The sequence below is a fragment of the Ctenopharyngodon idella genome, chromosome 9, assembly GCF_019924925.1.
Source record: "Ctenopharyngodon idella isolate HZGC_01 chromosome 9, HZGC01, whole genome shotgun sequence".
NCBI classification, from domain to species: Eukaryota; Metazoa; Chordata; class Actinopteri; order Cypriniformes; family Xenocyprididae; genus Ctenopharyngodon; species Ctenopharyngodon idella.
In genome coordinates this window covers 19403388-19416518 of record NC_067228.1, presented here as the reverse complement: position 1 = coordinate 19416518, position 13131 = coordinate 19403388, and the positions used below count along the sequence as shown (strand labels likewise).

General features: G+C 40.0%; 1 protein-coding gene across 4 annotated transcripts in view; it reads left to right on the top strand.

Annotated features, from left to right (window-relative positions):
- Positions 1 to 12819, top strand: part of clybl (citrate lyase beta like) — a 62048-nt gene extending 49229 nt beyond the window's left edge. For all 4 annotated transcript variants that reach the window (XM_051904724.1, XM_051904726.1, XM_051904727.1 and 1 more), the window contains 5 exons: positions 3870 to 3971; positions 4598 to 4691; positions 4899 to 5066; positions 10254 to 10378; positions 11713 to 12819. In XM_051904724.1, coding sequence (XP_051760684.1) covers positions 3870 to 3971; positions 4598 to 4691; positions 4899 to 5066; positions 10254 to 10378; positions 11713 to 11808 — 585 coding nt within the window. In that variant the 3' untranslated portion in view covers positions 11809 to 12819. The remainder of the gene's footprint in view (positions 1 to 3869; positions 3972 to 4597; positions 4692 to 4898; positions 5067 to 10253; positions 10379 to 11712) is intronic.
- The last annotated feature ends 312 nt before the right edge of the window (positions 12820 to 13131 follow it).

The following is a 13131-nucleotide window of genomic DNA, read 5'->3' as shown; positions in this document are numbered from 1 at the left end:
TAGCAGACACAGACTAAAAGCCACAAAACACTCATTCCTCCTGATCACCTCCATGTGTGTGTGTTTCAGGAGGTGTTGAGGATTCTTCTAGACGTTTGTTCGTCCATCAAAGCAGGGCTTCCTCTGCCAGTCGGCCCCAGGAGGCCCCTGGTGGACCCCAGCACAGCCAATACACCAGCCCCCAAATCCCTCTAGCTCATTTCCCCCAACCAGCCAACCCAGCCCAAATCTGCAGTATTCAGCTACTCTGCATGAGCACTGAAAAGACCTGAAAGAAGCCACAATGTCTTAACTAGGTAGATGCAGGGAGGGAGGGAGTGAGGCTGAGAGATGGAGGGGGGCCCCTAGTCTGTTGCTCACAGTTAGTTTAGGCTAGAAGCAGGAAGTTTTTAACTAGTGGTTTTAATTAGCGCTCATATATTTCCCGGGCCGCTCGATGTTTCTTCCCTTTTTAATTGCTGACAGGTGCTCATATTTCGCTCTCATTCTTGTTCACTGCCATTTTGTCTATTGTTCAAAAATATTTGACATCAATAGAGTCCATAGAGTACTCCATAACACAATTAACAATATGTTATATTATTATAAATATTATATATTTATATTAAATACTGCAACTCTATAATATTTCAATGAATAATATTATCTTACTATTATTGTTACATATGGTTGGTATCAAGTATCCTCTCTGAACCACATAAAAATAACCCAGTTTTCAGAGTTTTGTCGAAGTAAAATTACCTACGCTATCAGCTATTCACTACCCACTTAGCCACTCAAAAATCAATACAACCCCTACACATATGTCACATTGAGTAATACAGTGTGCGTGAATGCATTAAAAAAGTGCACACATATGTGGTGGGGGTTAGAACATGCTCTCCACATGCTTTGCACACGGTCGAGCTCATAGCCGCAGCAGGATACGGGAGATTGTGAGCGGAGAGGAAGTCATGTAGCACTGACCTGACATGGGCCCACTGCTTTGAAAGTGGCGTGAGACAAACATGAAAGGAGAGGGTGTTTCTCTCTTTCTCTTTCTATCCTTTTTGCTGTCTCTCACAGCTCTGAACAGTTTAGATACGTTATTATAATCCTTACCAGGATTGACCATGTTCGCTGTAGATTCTGTAAAAAAATACCATAGTTACTACAGTTTTTGTTGCCACAATATATTTTTGTGGTATCTTGGTATTAGTGACAACTATCCTTGAGGGAAAAAAAAATGTTTAATTTGCAGGGGGGGAAAAAAACTCATTTGTAGGTTAATTCCTCTTTAAAGGACTGTGGTTCTGTGCTGTTATTGGTCTGTTTGTTTGTGCTGTCTGACACAGCAACATTGACTCAACCAATGGCGTGAGTTGGGGGGCGGGACTACCTGTTTGACCAATCAATGGCAGACAATCTTTTTTCATTACATTTTGTAATTCTATTTCCTTTAAACATTTAAATGATTTTTTTTACTTGGCCTACATCACTAACAATAACTGCAGAAACTATGGTTTGCTTTTGGAAATCTGGAAGCACCGCAACATACTGAAAAAACTATTTTTAACTGCAGCATTGTAATGCCTTTTACAAAGTTACTTGTTTTAAAAATGGAAATTTACTGAGCGTTTTTAGTTTGACTAATCCAGTGGTGTTGTAACATGTTTTATTAAGGGAGCTTAATAATGGTACTTTTTATTGTCAAAGCTGAGCATTACTTTAAAATCATTTACCATTTATATTTTGAATACTGTACTGTTTTGAATCAGCTATTAAATTAGCATTAAATATCTCTTTTTCCGTTGCGTATGTGTTTGTGTCTGTGATGAGCAGTCAGCGAGTGTCTAATCCAACACACAACACAAAGTCGTACCACTACAAGCCTGATTATCTCTCTCTCCTCCTTCTCTTCTTCTCGTCCCGGCGGCCGACCCTAAATCCCTCTGTTGTTTATTTTCTTCCCCTTTTTTTACGTAGATGAGCAGAGGAACCTCCAGACTGATTTGTTGCTAAAAGATGGACTTACTTGTTTCCTTTTGTGTGAAAATCTTCTACTCTCCCTTTCTATCCTCTCTCTGTGTGCTTGTTTGACTGACAAGGCTTATTGGACTATAACAGGCGTAACTCTCCCCCCCTCCTCCTTTTGTCCACAGACAATTCTCCCACAGATTCGGAGCTGTGCGCATTCTTTGGCCGCCACACTACTGAGTCCTGAAAGGAACCAGCTCGAGTCCCGTCCCTCCCCGTCCGCTCCTAATTCTCCCCCCTCCACCACTACCACCACACGGTGAAATGAGCACTTCAGCAGGCCGGAAACATTTAATCTGGCCCTCTTTTGAAGAGAATTAATTGAAACTTATCCACTTGCCGCCTTTTTCGCTCTAGCGGCTCCCTCGCCCCAAAATCCCTGCCTCGTTTCCATCCGGATCATGGCGGATGGGGCCGCCGTGGCACTTGTTGTCGAGAAGTGTGGGTTTTCACAAGAGGCCTATAGCAACGGGAAAAGCTTGTCACCTGAGAGTGGTATTAGCGTTTGCACAAGTGCGGTGCATTGTCCAGACTGTGTAAATATTGAAAGTGCCGATAGGCCCCGTTACTGTATGCAATAGAAGCACACCTGTAATTTGTTGTCACTCGTTGACGTCCTAATGGGACAAAGCTTTTAATTTGATTGATGGCTATAAATGCTTAATTTCGCTGCCAAGTGGCTATTATTTTGCGCAAAAATACGGGGCCATCGGAGAGGGCAGTGTGGCGTCTGATAAAAGAGACAGTGAGGAAATGGAAGGGCCGCTAAACAAGCCCTACCCTCTCCCTCCCTTTTCTGTGTTCGAGGGGAATATTATGCTAAGCCGTTGGCGTTTTTATGTTGCCATAGCAGCATTACTCCTGCAGGGTTGTGACCTCAGATGATTACAGTACAAAGCTTATTGGGTCTTGAAAACCCCTTTGAAGATGAAAAGTCTTTGATGGTTTATATTTATGCAAATCTCTCAGATATGATTTATCCTACTGAGATTGAATGGGGAGATGATTAAAATTCCCCCATTAGAAAAAAATCCCTCAATGAAGGCATATTCTTTGAGCTAATAAAACAAGTGTGTGTGGGATATTTTAGCCTTTATTTGGAAAACTAGGCTTGACGTACCTGAGGTTATTTTAATCTGCTGTCCCCAATGTGTGAAAGAGAGACGGAACGGGGGGACAGGGAATTACACTTTTCTGCTTTGAGTTTTTTTTTTTTTTTTCTCTTCTCCTTCCCTTCCCTTCCCTTCCCTTCCCTTCCCCCCTCCTTTTATTTTTGTACAGGCTTTAAAAGAAAATATCTGACAGAGGGAGCTTTTGTGTGTTTCCAGATGATAGATTTTGGAATTTGGGCAACCCCACTGGCAGTCCACGGCTAGCTGTGAACTGGTCTGTTGGAAAAAATCGGAATGCTTTGGTCTTCAAAGCACCAAACTTCATTTTAAAGCCTTCTTAGGTAAGCTCAAATATTAGCGGGAAAATGAATAGCGCGGAGAAGTGTCGTATCACACGTCGCAAGTCTCACGAGTCTGTCCGCCGGGGGAAGCCGAGACTCTGCATAAAACTGAAATGAAATGCACTCCCAGACAGCTCAAATCTCATCCCTTCCCTTTTCATATTCAGCGCTCCTTTCTTTGTAAATTCATACAGGAACCTGTAGTATATCTCGAGGGCCCGTGTGAAACAGGAGTTGTCCAAAGACTGTGTGAATCCTGTCAAGTTTTTGAAGCAATATTTCTTTATTCTTCTTCTTTCTCCAAAACCCTGAGTCAGAAGTTTTTAAATTTAATTAGGCTTGGCTTTTGAGTAATGTCGTCTGTTTAAGCTCTTTTTGACTGTGTGTTCGTTTGTTTCAGTTTGTTGACAGGTTTCAGCGGTACTTAAAAGGCAGAGAGCTTGAGGAACCCATCCGCTTGGTCACCTTTGTGGAAACTGCTGTGGGTCTGCTGAATTTTAAGGTAAATAACACCTTATATTTTGAGATGTACATTTTTAAAAATGCCCCTATTAGAAAAAAAAACGGCCAACGTCATGTTTTTGTCTACTTATAAAATATGCAGTTCCTTTTTTTTCTTTTGATTATTTTTCTTCCCCCCTCCTCCAAACCCTCTGTTGTGCTGGCTAGACGGAATCCCAGAGCCAAGACAGGGAAATATTGCAGAGTCACAGCAAGAAGTGAAATTAATTTGGAACACAACAAAAGCATTCAAGAAATTCCATCTGCTCCGCGCCTGACACGGTCATATCACATTCCAGACTGTCTCTCACTAGTCCTGGTTCTGGGGTTAGTTGCAGCCTTGGACGGTCTTCACAGATTCCTAGATTTCTCCATCCACAGGGACAGAGATGGGCCATTAATTTTGTGTGTGTGTGTCTTTTTAATATCTGATATAGTTCCTTTTCTAAACAATATAAAGAACAGAGACATGGACCGCGATTAAGGGAGTATTGGTGGAAAATAAGAGTCGTTTGACTGGGTGACTTGATTGAGTGCCAAAGTACACACACACACACACACACACACACACACACACACACACACACACACACTCGCATAGCTCTTTATTTTCTCTTTCTCTTGAAGGTAGTGTGTGAAGCACTTCGAGATCTTGGTCCAAAGGCAGGTCTTCATCATGATGGAGTTGTCTTTGGGTCAGATGACTTCTGTGCCAGCATAGGTCTGCTATCTTTTTTATCTCACTCTTTAATACACCCTTTTTCCACTTTCTTGTTTTGCTTTGTTTTATAACAACCCCACAAATAATGATAAGCTCATGTAAAAGATGCAATTTTACAATAATATGTCATTAATACCCCTTCCAACTGCTCATATTTGATGCTTGGGATTTTTAAAAATCATGTTTTTGATCTCTTTTAACCTGCAGGAGCCACACGCACTAAAGAAGCTAAAGAAGTCCTGTACGCTCGGCAGAAAGTGGTGGTCACCACCAAAGCGTTCGGTCTCCAGGCGATCGACCTTGTTTACATCGACTATCAGGATGTGGATGGACTGAGGCAGCAGGCCAGAGAGGGCGCGCTCATGGGTTTCACTGGTACGCTGACTGCATCACTTTTCTTTTCTGTTCACTTACTGTATTGCATCCTGGCCTGGTTCTCCTTTAAGTGAGTCTTTGGACTCAAATAGTTTAGGATCTTAATGAAAATACATGCATTAACATATGTAAAATAGCATATAGAGCATATACTGGCAGAACTAAAATTTCTGTTGCACATGCAAAACAAGTAAGAGAACCTGTGATTGGCTGAAATGATTGACATCATAATATTCCAGTCTTAAAGGAATATTCCAGGTTAAATACAAATGGTGATGGACAACTTGCCACAGATGCGATGGATAGAGCACAACTTGTATTTTACCTGCAAAATTCCTTAATATATCTCACAAATATTGTGTGGAAAATATTAATTACATTTCTTAAATTATATATTTTATCCTCTGGAGATTAGTGAGTTGTTTTTGTGATTTATTTTTTTTTTTTTTTTTCCTCTCCCTACATCTTTGAGTTCCTCTACATCTTCTATTTTATCCAACATCTACCTTATTAGTGCTGACATTAGTGCTGGTTGTTATATTTAAAATACGCAACACTTTGTGGCATCTATTTTGTAATTGTGTTATTTGTCATTATATAGTGCTGCCCATATTGCTTTAGTGATTTTATTTATTACCCGAGCTTTTAATGTCCTATATATGGTACATGAAATTTCAAAGAAAGTTACTGGCGTGTGTTTGTCAGTGTGCGCATGCGTGCACGTTTCTTTATTTGCCTGTGTGAATGTGTATCCGTTATTTGCGAGTGTGTTTGTGGGAGATAGACGTATGTTCGCAGCTTAGCGCTGTGTGGGTTTGTAGCCAGGCAACGTGTGTGTGTGTGTGTGTGTGTGGAGTCCTGGTGAGCGGGTAACTGGCCACGGGAGGCCAGACACAGCCCTCCTCTGAGCCTCCGCTAATGAATATGTAATTGCTGTTTGCAGAATACACACTGTTCTCCCTGCACATCTCTGTATACACTAGCACTGCCATTCCTCCAGAACACAACACTCCTCTGCTAAAGATCACTCGCTTTTCTCCTGTCTTGTTTTTTTCGTGCCAAAACTTTTTTAAACATCAAAACTCATCAATAATTCCATCTAACACTGAATTTAATTTAAGCCACCATTTTATTATCATTCAACTCTGGAAAAAAAAAAAGCTTTTAATACAAAATATTTGAGGAGAATTCATCGATTCATTGAAGCGCATTAACAACCATTATAAAAAAATTATTATGATAACCATAGTCTCTCCAAAAATACCATAATATTATTACTACTGTAAAATCATAATTAATTAATATTGCCTTCAAACTATGCAAACTACTAATTTATTTTTTTTCTTGATGATTTTAAATTACCACAATTTTACTCTAGTAAGCTTTGTATTTTGGCAGAAACTATGATTACCATACTAACTGAATTATTTGCTTTTAATCATTATTTTATGGTTTGTGGTGTCCCGGGATATCCATCAGGGTGCCACTGCAAGGTTGGTTGTTTTTATTTCCCCAGCAGCCAGCCTGCGGGTTGATCGTGCCATGCTGCAGCCCATCAGCCGGGCGCTCTGTTCAGCAGCCTGTCATTAGGCAGGTGGGGTCGGGTTTGATGACTCTCTTCTGCCTCTCGTGCGAGTCTGAATTGGAGCGGCTCCTCGTGTAGCATGCGCTGAGCTCACCGCCGTTCTGTTTGCCACTGCTAGTCTGAGGTCCCTGTGTGAGGAGGCCTACAGAAACACTGTTTACAGTTTACACCCTCAGTGTGAAGTGTGTGTCGGCGAGTGTGTGTTTATCCGTAGAGATTGCATGCAGATAAATGTAGTTAAGCCAATTTTTTTCTTCTTCTTTTGCATTAGGCTTACATGAGCAGATCTATTACTATAATATTTAATGCAAATACAATAAGTGGGGTCTCAGAATGCTTATTAATAATACAATGGTTAGTTGAAATCACACTTTTTTTTTGTATTTTGAAAATGTATTTTATTTAGTTATTTATTTTAAATCAGAAAATTATTTAAAATATTTTCAAATAATTAATCAATCATTTTATCTACCATGAGAAACGTTTTCCAACATATTTACAAGTAAATATATATCTTTGAAAATAATAATTGGGCAAAAAACTACAATGATTAATTGTAAATCATTTAGCAACAGATAAGCAGTTAAATCTGGTACAAAGCAGAAATGCCAAAAAGTTACAAATTAAGATGTGTCTTACCATAAATTTTATCCTCTTCTCTTGTATGTATTATTGCACACATTGTAAGCATTGTTTCCCTGAACTCCCCACCTGTGAATTGACTTTGACCCTTGTTTATGTCTTTAGAAAGATTATTGAATCATAACTACACAGATATGGTGTTGTTTAACGAATAAGAATTTTTTGCTGGTCTCCTAAAATGAAAGAATATAAAAAGTTTATATTAAGATAATTCAAAATAAGATTTTGCTCCTTTCTTTTATTCACATTTATCCTTTTCTATTGTTGTTTTTCGGACTTTTTCATAGATTCTGTCATTCTAAGTGAGATTTTGAGAATCATCTAACGGTGACACTCTGCTAAATGGTAGTGAGCCAACCAGACGTACTCAAAACAGATGGCACCCTGTGATTGGCCAAATGGCATTGGGGAACATTAATGATGCACTGCAGCCGGCCAATAGCGGCATGGCGTATTGGCTCACCACGCCCCCTTTGCTCACTCTGTCACTAGCTGGCTCAGAACAGACAGCTCCTGAACAGGTGGCAGTCTGGGGAAGGGGCATATTTTGTTGATGTGAGGGAACGACCCCCTGCCAGTCTTTTCTGGGATGGGCGTCACAAACATGGACCTTGAGCCTCAGCTTTAGGGTGTTGATCCAACAGGCCGTCTCCTCCAGAGCAGCAGAGGGACAGTATACACACACACACACACACACACACACACACACACACACACACATACACACACACACCGGTGACTCTTCCGTCTGCAGCACTGTTGGCTCAGTAAGAAAACGCAGTCACCAAGCTGGTTTGGTTTATTTACATTGAAGCGCATGCTTTCCTGTCATTGGTTAACCTGATGCCTCGTTCACTCCCAGATGCATCATCAGATTGTCGTATCTTAAAGTATTTGGCTTCGGCAACGTGTAAAAGATGCAGAAAGTAACACCTGTGCTGTTGCAAGACCGTGTTAACATATGACTGACATTATGCTGCAATATGTAACATTGTGTGCTAAATTATGTGGGAACTCAATGGATAACACATGGCAGAAGCTGTTTCATAGGGGTTAACTGGGGAAAGACCCACAGATGGAGCTAATGGTTTTCTCATGTATTCTGTCAGATAGATACCTTTCCGTATTTGTTTTTAAGAGACGAGCTAAGCAGAATGTAACAGTTATTTCTCAAATGTAGTCTCATCACCTAGAGGTTTGATCTAGGAAAATGTCCCTGATTATTATGGTGCAGTACTGGACAGATGTTATTTTTGAGAATAAGGTTTCAGCCGTCATGACCGTAATCCGTTTTAGCTTCTTAGCCGATGCTGCAAAGTAGGGTGGAAAAGGAAACGTATATTTGAAAATGGCACCTGCATTGTCAATGAAGCAACCTTGGGATTTAAAAAGGCCCTACATGAATAAAAAATTAATAATACTAATAATATTATTAGTTATTATTATTATATTGTATTATAATCTTATGTTGTATCATATTATTGTTGTTGGATAAATTTTTATTTATATAGACTCTTTCTGAAACCCATTATTACATTTATAAATATCAATTTTATTATTATAAAAATAAACAACAGATTATTAGATTATAGAAATTAAATAAAAAAACATTATTTTTAAAACCATTGAGAAATCATTTTAATTGATCAGATGCTCACAAAACAGTTTTTTTAGAGGTAGATTTAGTAAGTGCATGGATTTCTTACTTCACATTATGGATCATTTCATGGTCATCTGTTGTGGTCGCCTCCAATTTTTCACCCCAGCATTGGATCATTAACACACGTAGCTGATGCTGCCGTCCTTGACATCTATATCTATGTGTGGTGTGTATGTATGAAGTGTGTTGAGGTGGCTGTGCATGTGTGTGGCTCTCAGACAGGCCTGTAATAAAAACAGCAAGTGAAGTCTCACAGAGACTGCCTCAGATTGGAGTGTAACTAAGCGTGCAGTAAAGTTTCAGAGTTCAGCGGGGCACAAGGCGAAAATCGGGATGACACCCATAATTCATAGCATCCTCTGTTCCTGCTGTGTCCCTTAAATTCATTCTTGGTCAGGGAGCTGTACTGGAGAAAGAGGAGCAAATACCCACCAATGCCTTTGCTTCTACTGAGCCAAAGCTCTTTAAATGTGGAGAAATAATCCTAGATGATGGTTTTTTCCCCTATTTTTAGAGAATAGTCACTACCTGTAATGTTGTATGTGAGTGGGCTACACTGTTAATGGTGCACTAAAATGATAAAAAAAGTTTTACACCTAAATAAATGAATATTTATTCTACATGTTGAGATCACATGACCAGTCAAATACTACTCACTCTTATTATTGGACACTATTGGTTGTGGAATGAATTGGCCTGTATAGCTGGTTAAAGGAAAAGGTAATATTTTATTAATAAATGTTATATTTTTATTTTTATTATAAATGTGACACTGGACCACAAAACCAGTCATAAGGGTTTTTTTTTTTTTTTTTTAAATTGAGGATAGGACAATATTTGGCCGAGATACAACTATTTGAAAATCTGAAATGTGAGGGTGCAAAAAAATCAAAACAAGAAAATCGCCTTTAAAGTTGTCCAAATGAAGTCCTTAGCAATGCATATTACTTACAAAAATAATTTTTTGATATATTTACAGGTGGAAATTTACAAAATATCTTCATGGAATATGATCTTTACTTAATATCCTAATGATTTTTGGCATAAAAGAAAAATCGATAATGTTGACCCATACAATGTATTATTGGCTATTGCTACAAATATACCCGTGTGACTTATGACTGGTTTTGTTGACTGGGTCACAAATGTTACTGAAGTATGTGAGTTTAGAATTTTAATGTATTTATTTATTCATTCATTCATTCTGAGACATAGCCATTAAATATGTTATTCTCTTTGCAATATTTATTTACTGTTTGTTATGTTGTTAGTTATTTTTGTTGCACTTTGTTCTTTCTAGGAAAACAAGTGATTCACCCCAACCAGATCAAGGCTGTTCAAGAGGAATTTGCCCCCAGTCCAGAGAGAATCAAGTGGGCCACGGAGCTGATCGCTGCATTCGAGGAGCATCAGAAGTTGGGAAAGGTGCACATTCATTCCACACAGAAATCTGTATTATTTTCCAGCCTGATATAGCATCAAGACATCCTCCATGACGTATGCTGCACTGTAGCTTTTGTCTGAGAAAATCAAATGAGGTGTTGAATATTATAGTTCCTAATTTAGTGCATCATTGAGTCCTGTGTTTTCTGCTCGGTAGGGCTGCGCGTGTCTGAGATGTGCTAGTAATGTACAATCTGCCAGTAATTCTTACGCTAAGGATGGCCTGGGGGGTGCATCAGCGACACTCTCCCCGATCGGCTCTTTGCTCACAAACTGAGATTCCGGGACACAGTTGCTCGATTTATTTTGTGTTTTCCTGTATTTTTTTTTCTGTGCCCTCTTCAATCTCCTTGCAAATTTGTTACAGAAAATGTTTGCAAAATACCCACCTGAGGTTTTACTGCCTCTCAACACATCATTTTTAGACTCTACCAGTACAACATTACGTTTAGGATACAGCTTAACTGCAGATTTAGTTTCTTTGGATGCATATTTCATTTAATTATTAAAACTCTTTCTTCTTAAGAGGTTATGACTGCGTAGGCTGATTGAAATATCCGGCTCAGTCCAGTGGTGCAGTGAATAGGAATATCTGGCATGCAAATAAAAGACTTCCAGCTCTAATTCCTGCAGCTGTCAAGAATATCTCCATTTTCATTCTCATGCTTCTTAGTAGCTTCTTAGTATTTTTTTTTTTAGTACTTTTAATCTCAACCAACTTGAATAAAACACTGACTTAAACTGGAAGCTAACATGAAGTTACTGATTCGCCAACCTTATCTCACGGCAATTCGTACGTATTTTACGAGGTGGCTAATTCATACGACCTCGCTCGTACGAATTTGGACATTTTTTGATCAATCGTACGTATTTTACGAGTTGCCAAATTCATATGAATTTGTAAAAATGACCTACCTCTAACCCCACCCCTAAACCTACCCATCACTGGGATTTAGACAAATCATAGGAATTCGTACGAGTGAGGTCGTATGAATTCGTACGAATTAGCCACCTCGTAAAATACATACGAATTGGTCGCGAAATAGCGTTGGATTCACTACAATAAACACCATTAACACAAGCATTTAAATAAATCCTTTGAAACAGATAGATAGATAGATAGATAGAGAGATAGATAGATAGATAGATAGATAGATAGATAGATAGATAGATATGGGGATTCATGAATAACTATCTTATCCTTCTTTCTTTCTGTTATATATACATTGCATTAAAGCTGTGTAGTAGGATATGTTCTTCAAGACAATATCCACCTTTATTTTTATTCAACCAGTGTTCTGTTCTCTTCTCCTCAGGGGGCTTTCACCTTTCATGGCAGTATGATTGACATGCCATCTCTGAAGCAGGCTCAGAACATTGTCACAATGGCTTCAGCTGTTCAAGGAAAGTGATCCAAATCTGGGTTCCTCAGACATCAAGCTCTGCACCATGCTGGTCGTGCCGTGCACTTCACGTCAAGAGCTAAAACGATATGTGCATTGTTTAAACAGTAACAGAGATTATGTGCTATGCGATATATTTAATTATTAATTGATTGATTATTTTGTCTTCTGAAATTCCTGACGCATTACCATTTTGTGCATTGGTTTGCGTTTGTGTGTGTGTGTCATGCTCGCCCTTTGCTCGTCTAGTGTCAGGGTAGACGATTGGCTGTGGTGAAGGTTGTGCGTGCCCAGCGAAAAGGGCAAACAAACAGAGCTGCCCTGCCATTGAGCTTCCATTCAGCCTGAAGGCTCCTCCAGGCCCCGGCACATCAAAGTGCTATTCGCCAAAAAGCCGCCGTGAATTTTCTAAAACCAACATCGAGAGAATGAGCCTGTGAGCTGCTCTAAATTGTAGGCCTTTGTTTCAGGGGACTCAGCAAGCCAGTTTGTTCTTCAAGACAAGGCTTGAATGTGCCTGCAGCCTGGCGTAAGCTCTACGCGGCGTGCCACACGCTCGCTCGCAAACACGTACACAAAGAGCTCCACGAGGGATCTCTCTATGTAAATATCAGCAGTTTTCCATGGCTTTGTTACCCGGTCAGTGGTTCCCATCTCTCCATCCAGCTTCGGAGTCTCCGTGAACATGGCCAAGATGTGCCGCCGTTGTCTATTTCACCAGTGTTCCTCACACACACTTTGTCAAGAATGCCTCTTTTGAAATAAAACTTTAGAGTGTGATTCCCAATGAATGACCATCCTTTCCACCCTTGAGGGCATTGTTGTTGTTGTTTATGTCGTGTTTGTCGTGAATACATCCTGCAGTACGCTATGTTCCCGCTCCTTCCTGCTGGTCTCCCACGAGCTGGTGAGATATTTGGCAGAAATGTCTAGGGCGGATTTGTCTGGGATGGGGGTGGGGGGAATGGTTGATGGTTCAGTTGGTCACTATGGTAATAAAAGCCTCTGCATAAAGCACGACTGAATATGGCGTGATCAATAGTGTCTGTAGCAAGCGACCTGAGATCTGTGCCAGCCTGGGGACGCAAACAGAAATATGGAAGCCGCTGCTGTGAGCGACCCAAAGGGCCCGACAGTAAGCTGACGGCCTGGCACCCGTCCCACTCCTCTCCACACTCCCCCCACCCCTCCATGCTCTCTGCCTTTTGCACTCATTTATTTTTCATTTTCTTTGGAATAGTCTTTTTGGACTCATGTCAGACAAGCCCTTTTGCTCTAAGCGCTCTTTCAGCATGTCTGAAGACTCTCAGCCAGATCCTGAGACTGTAGTAT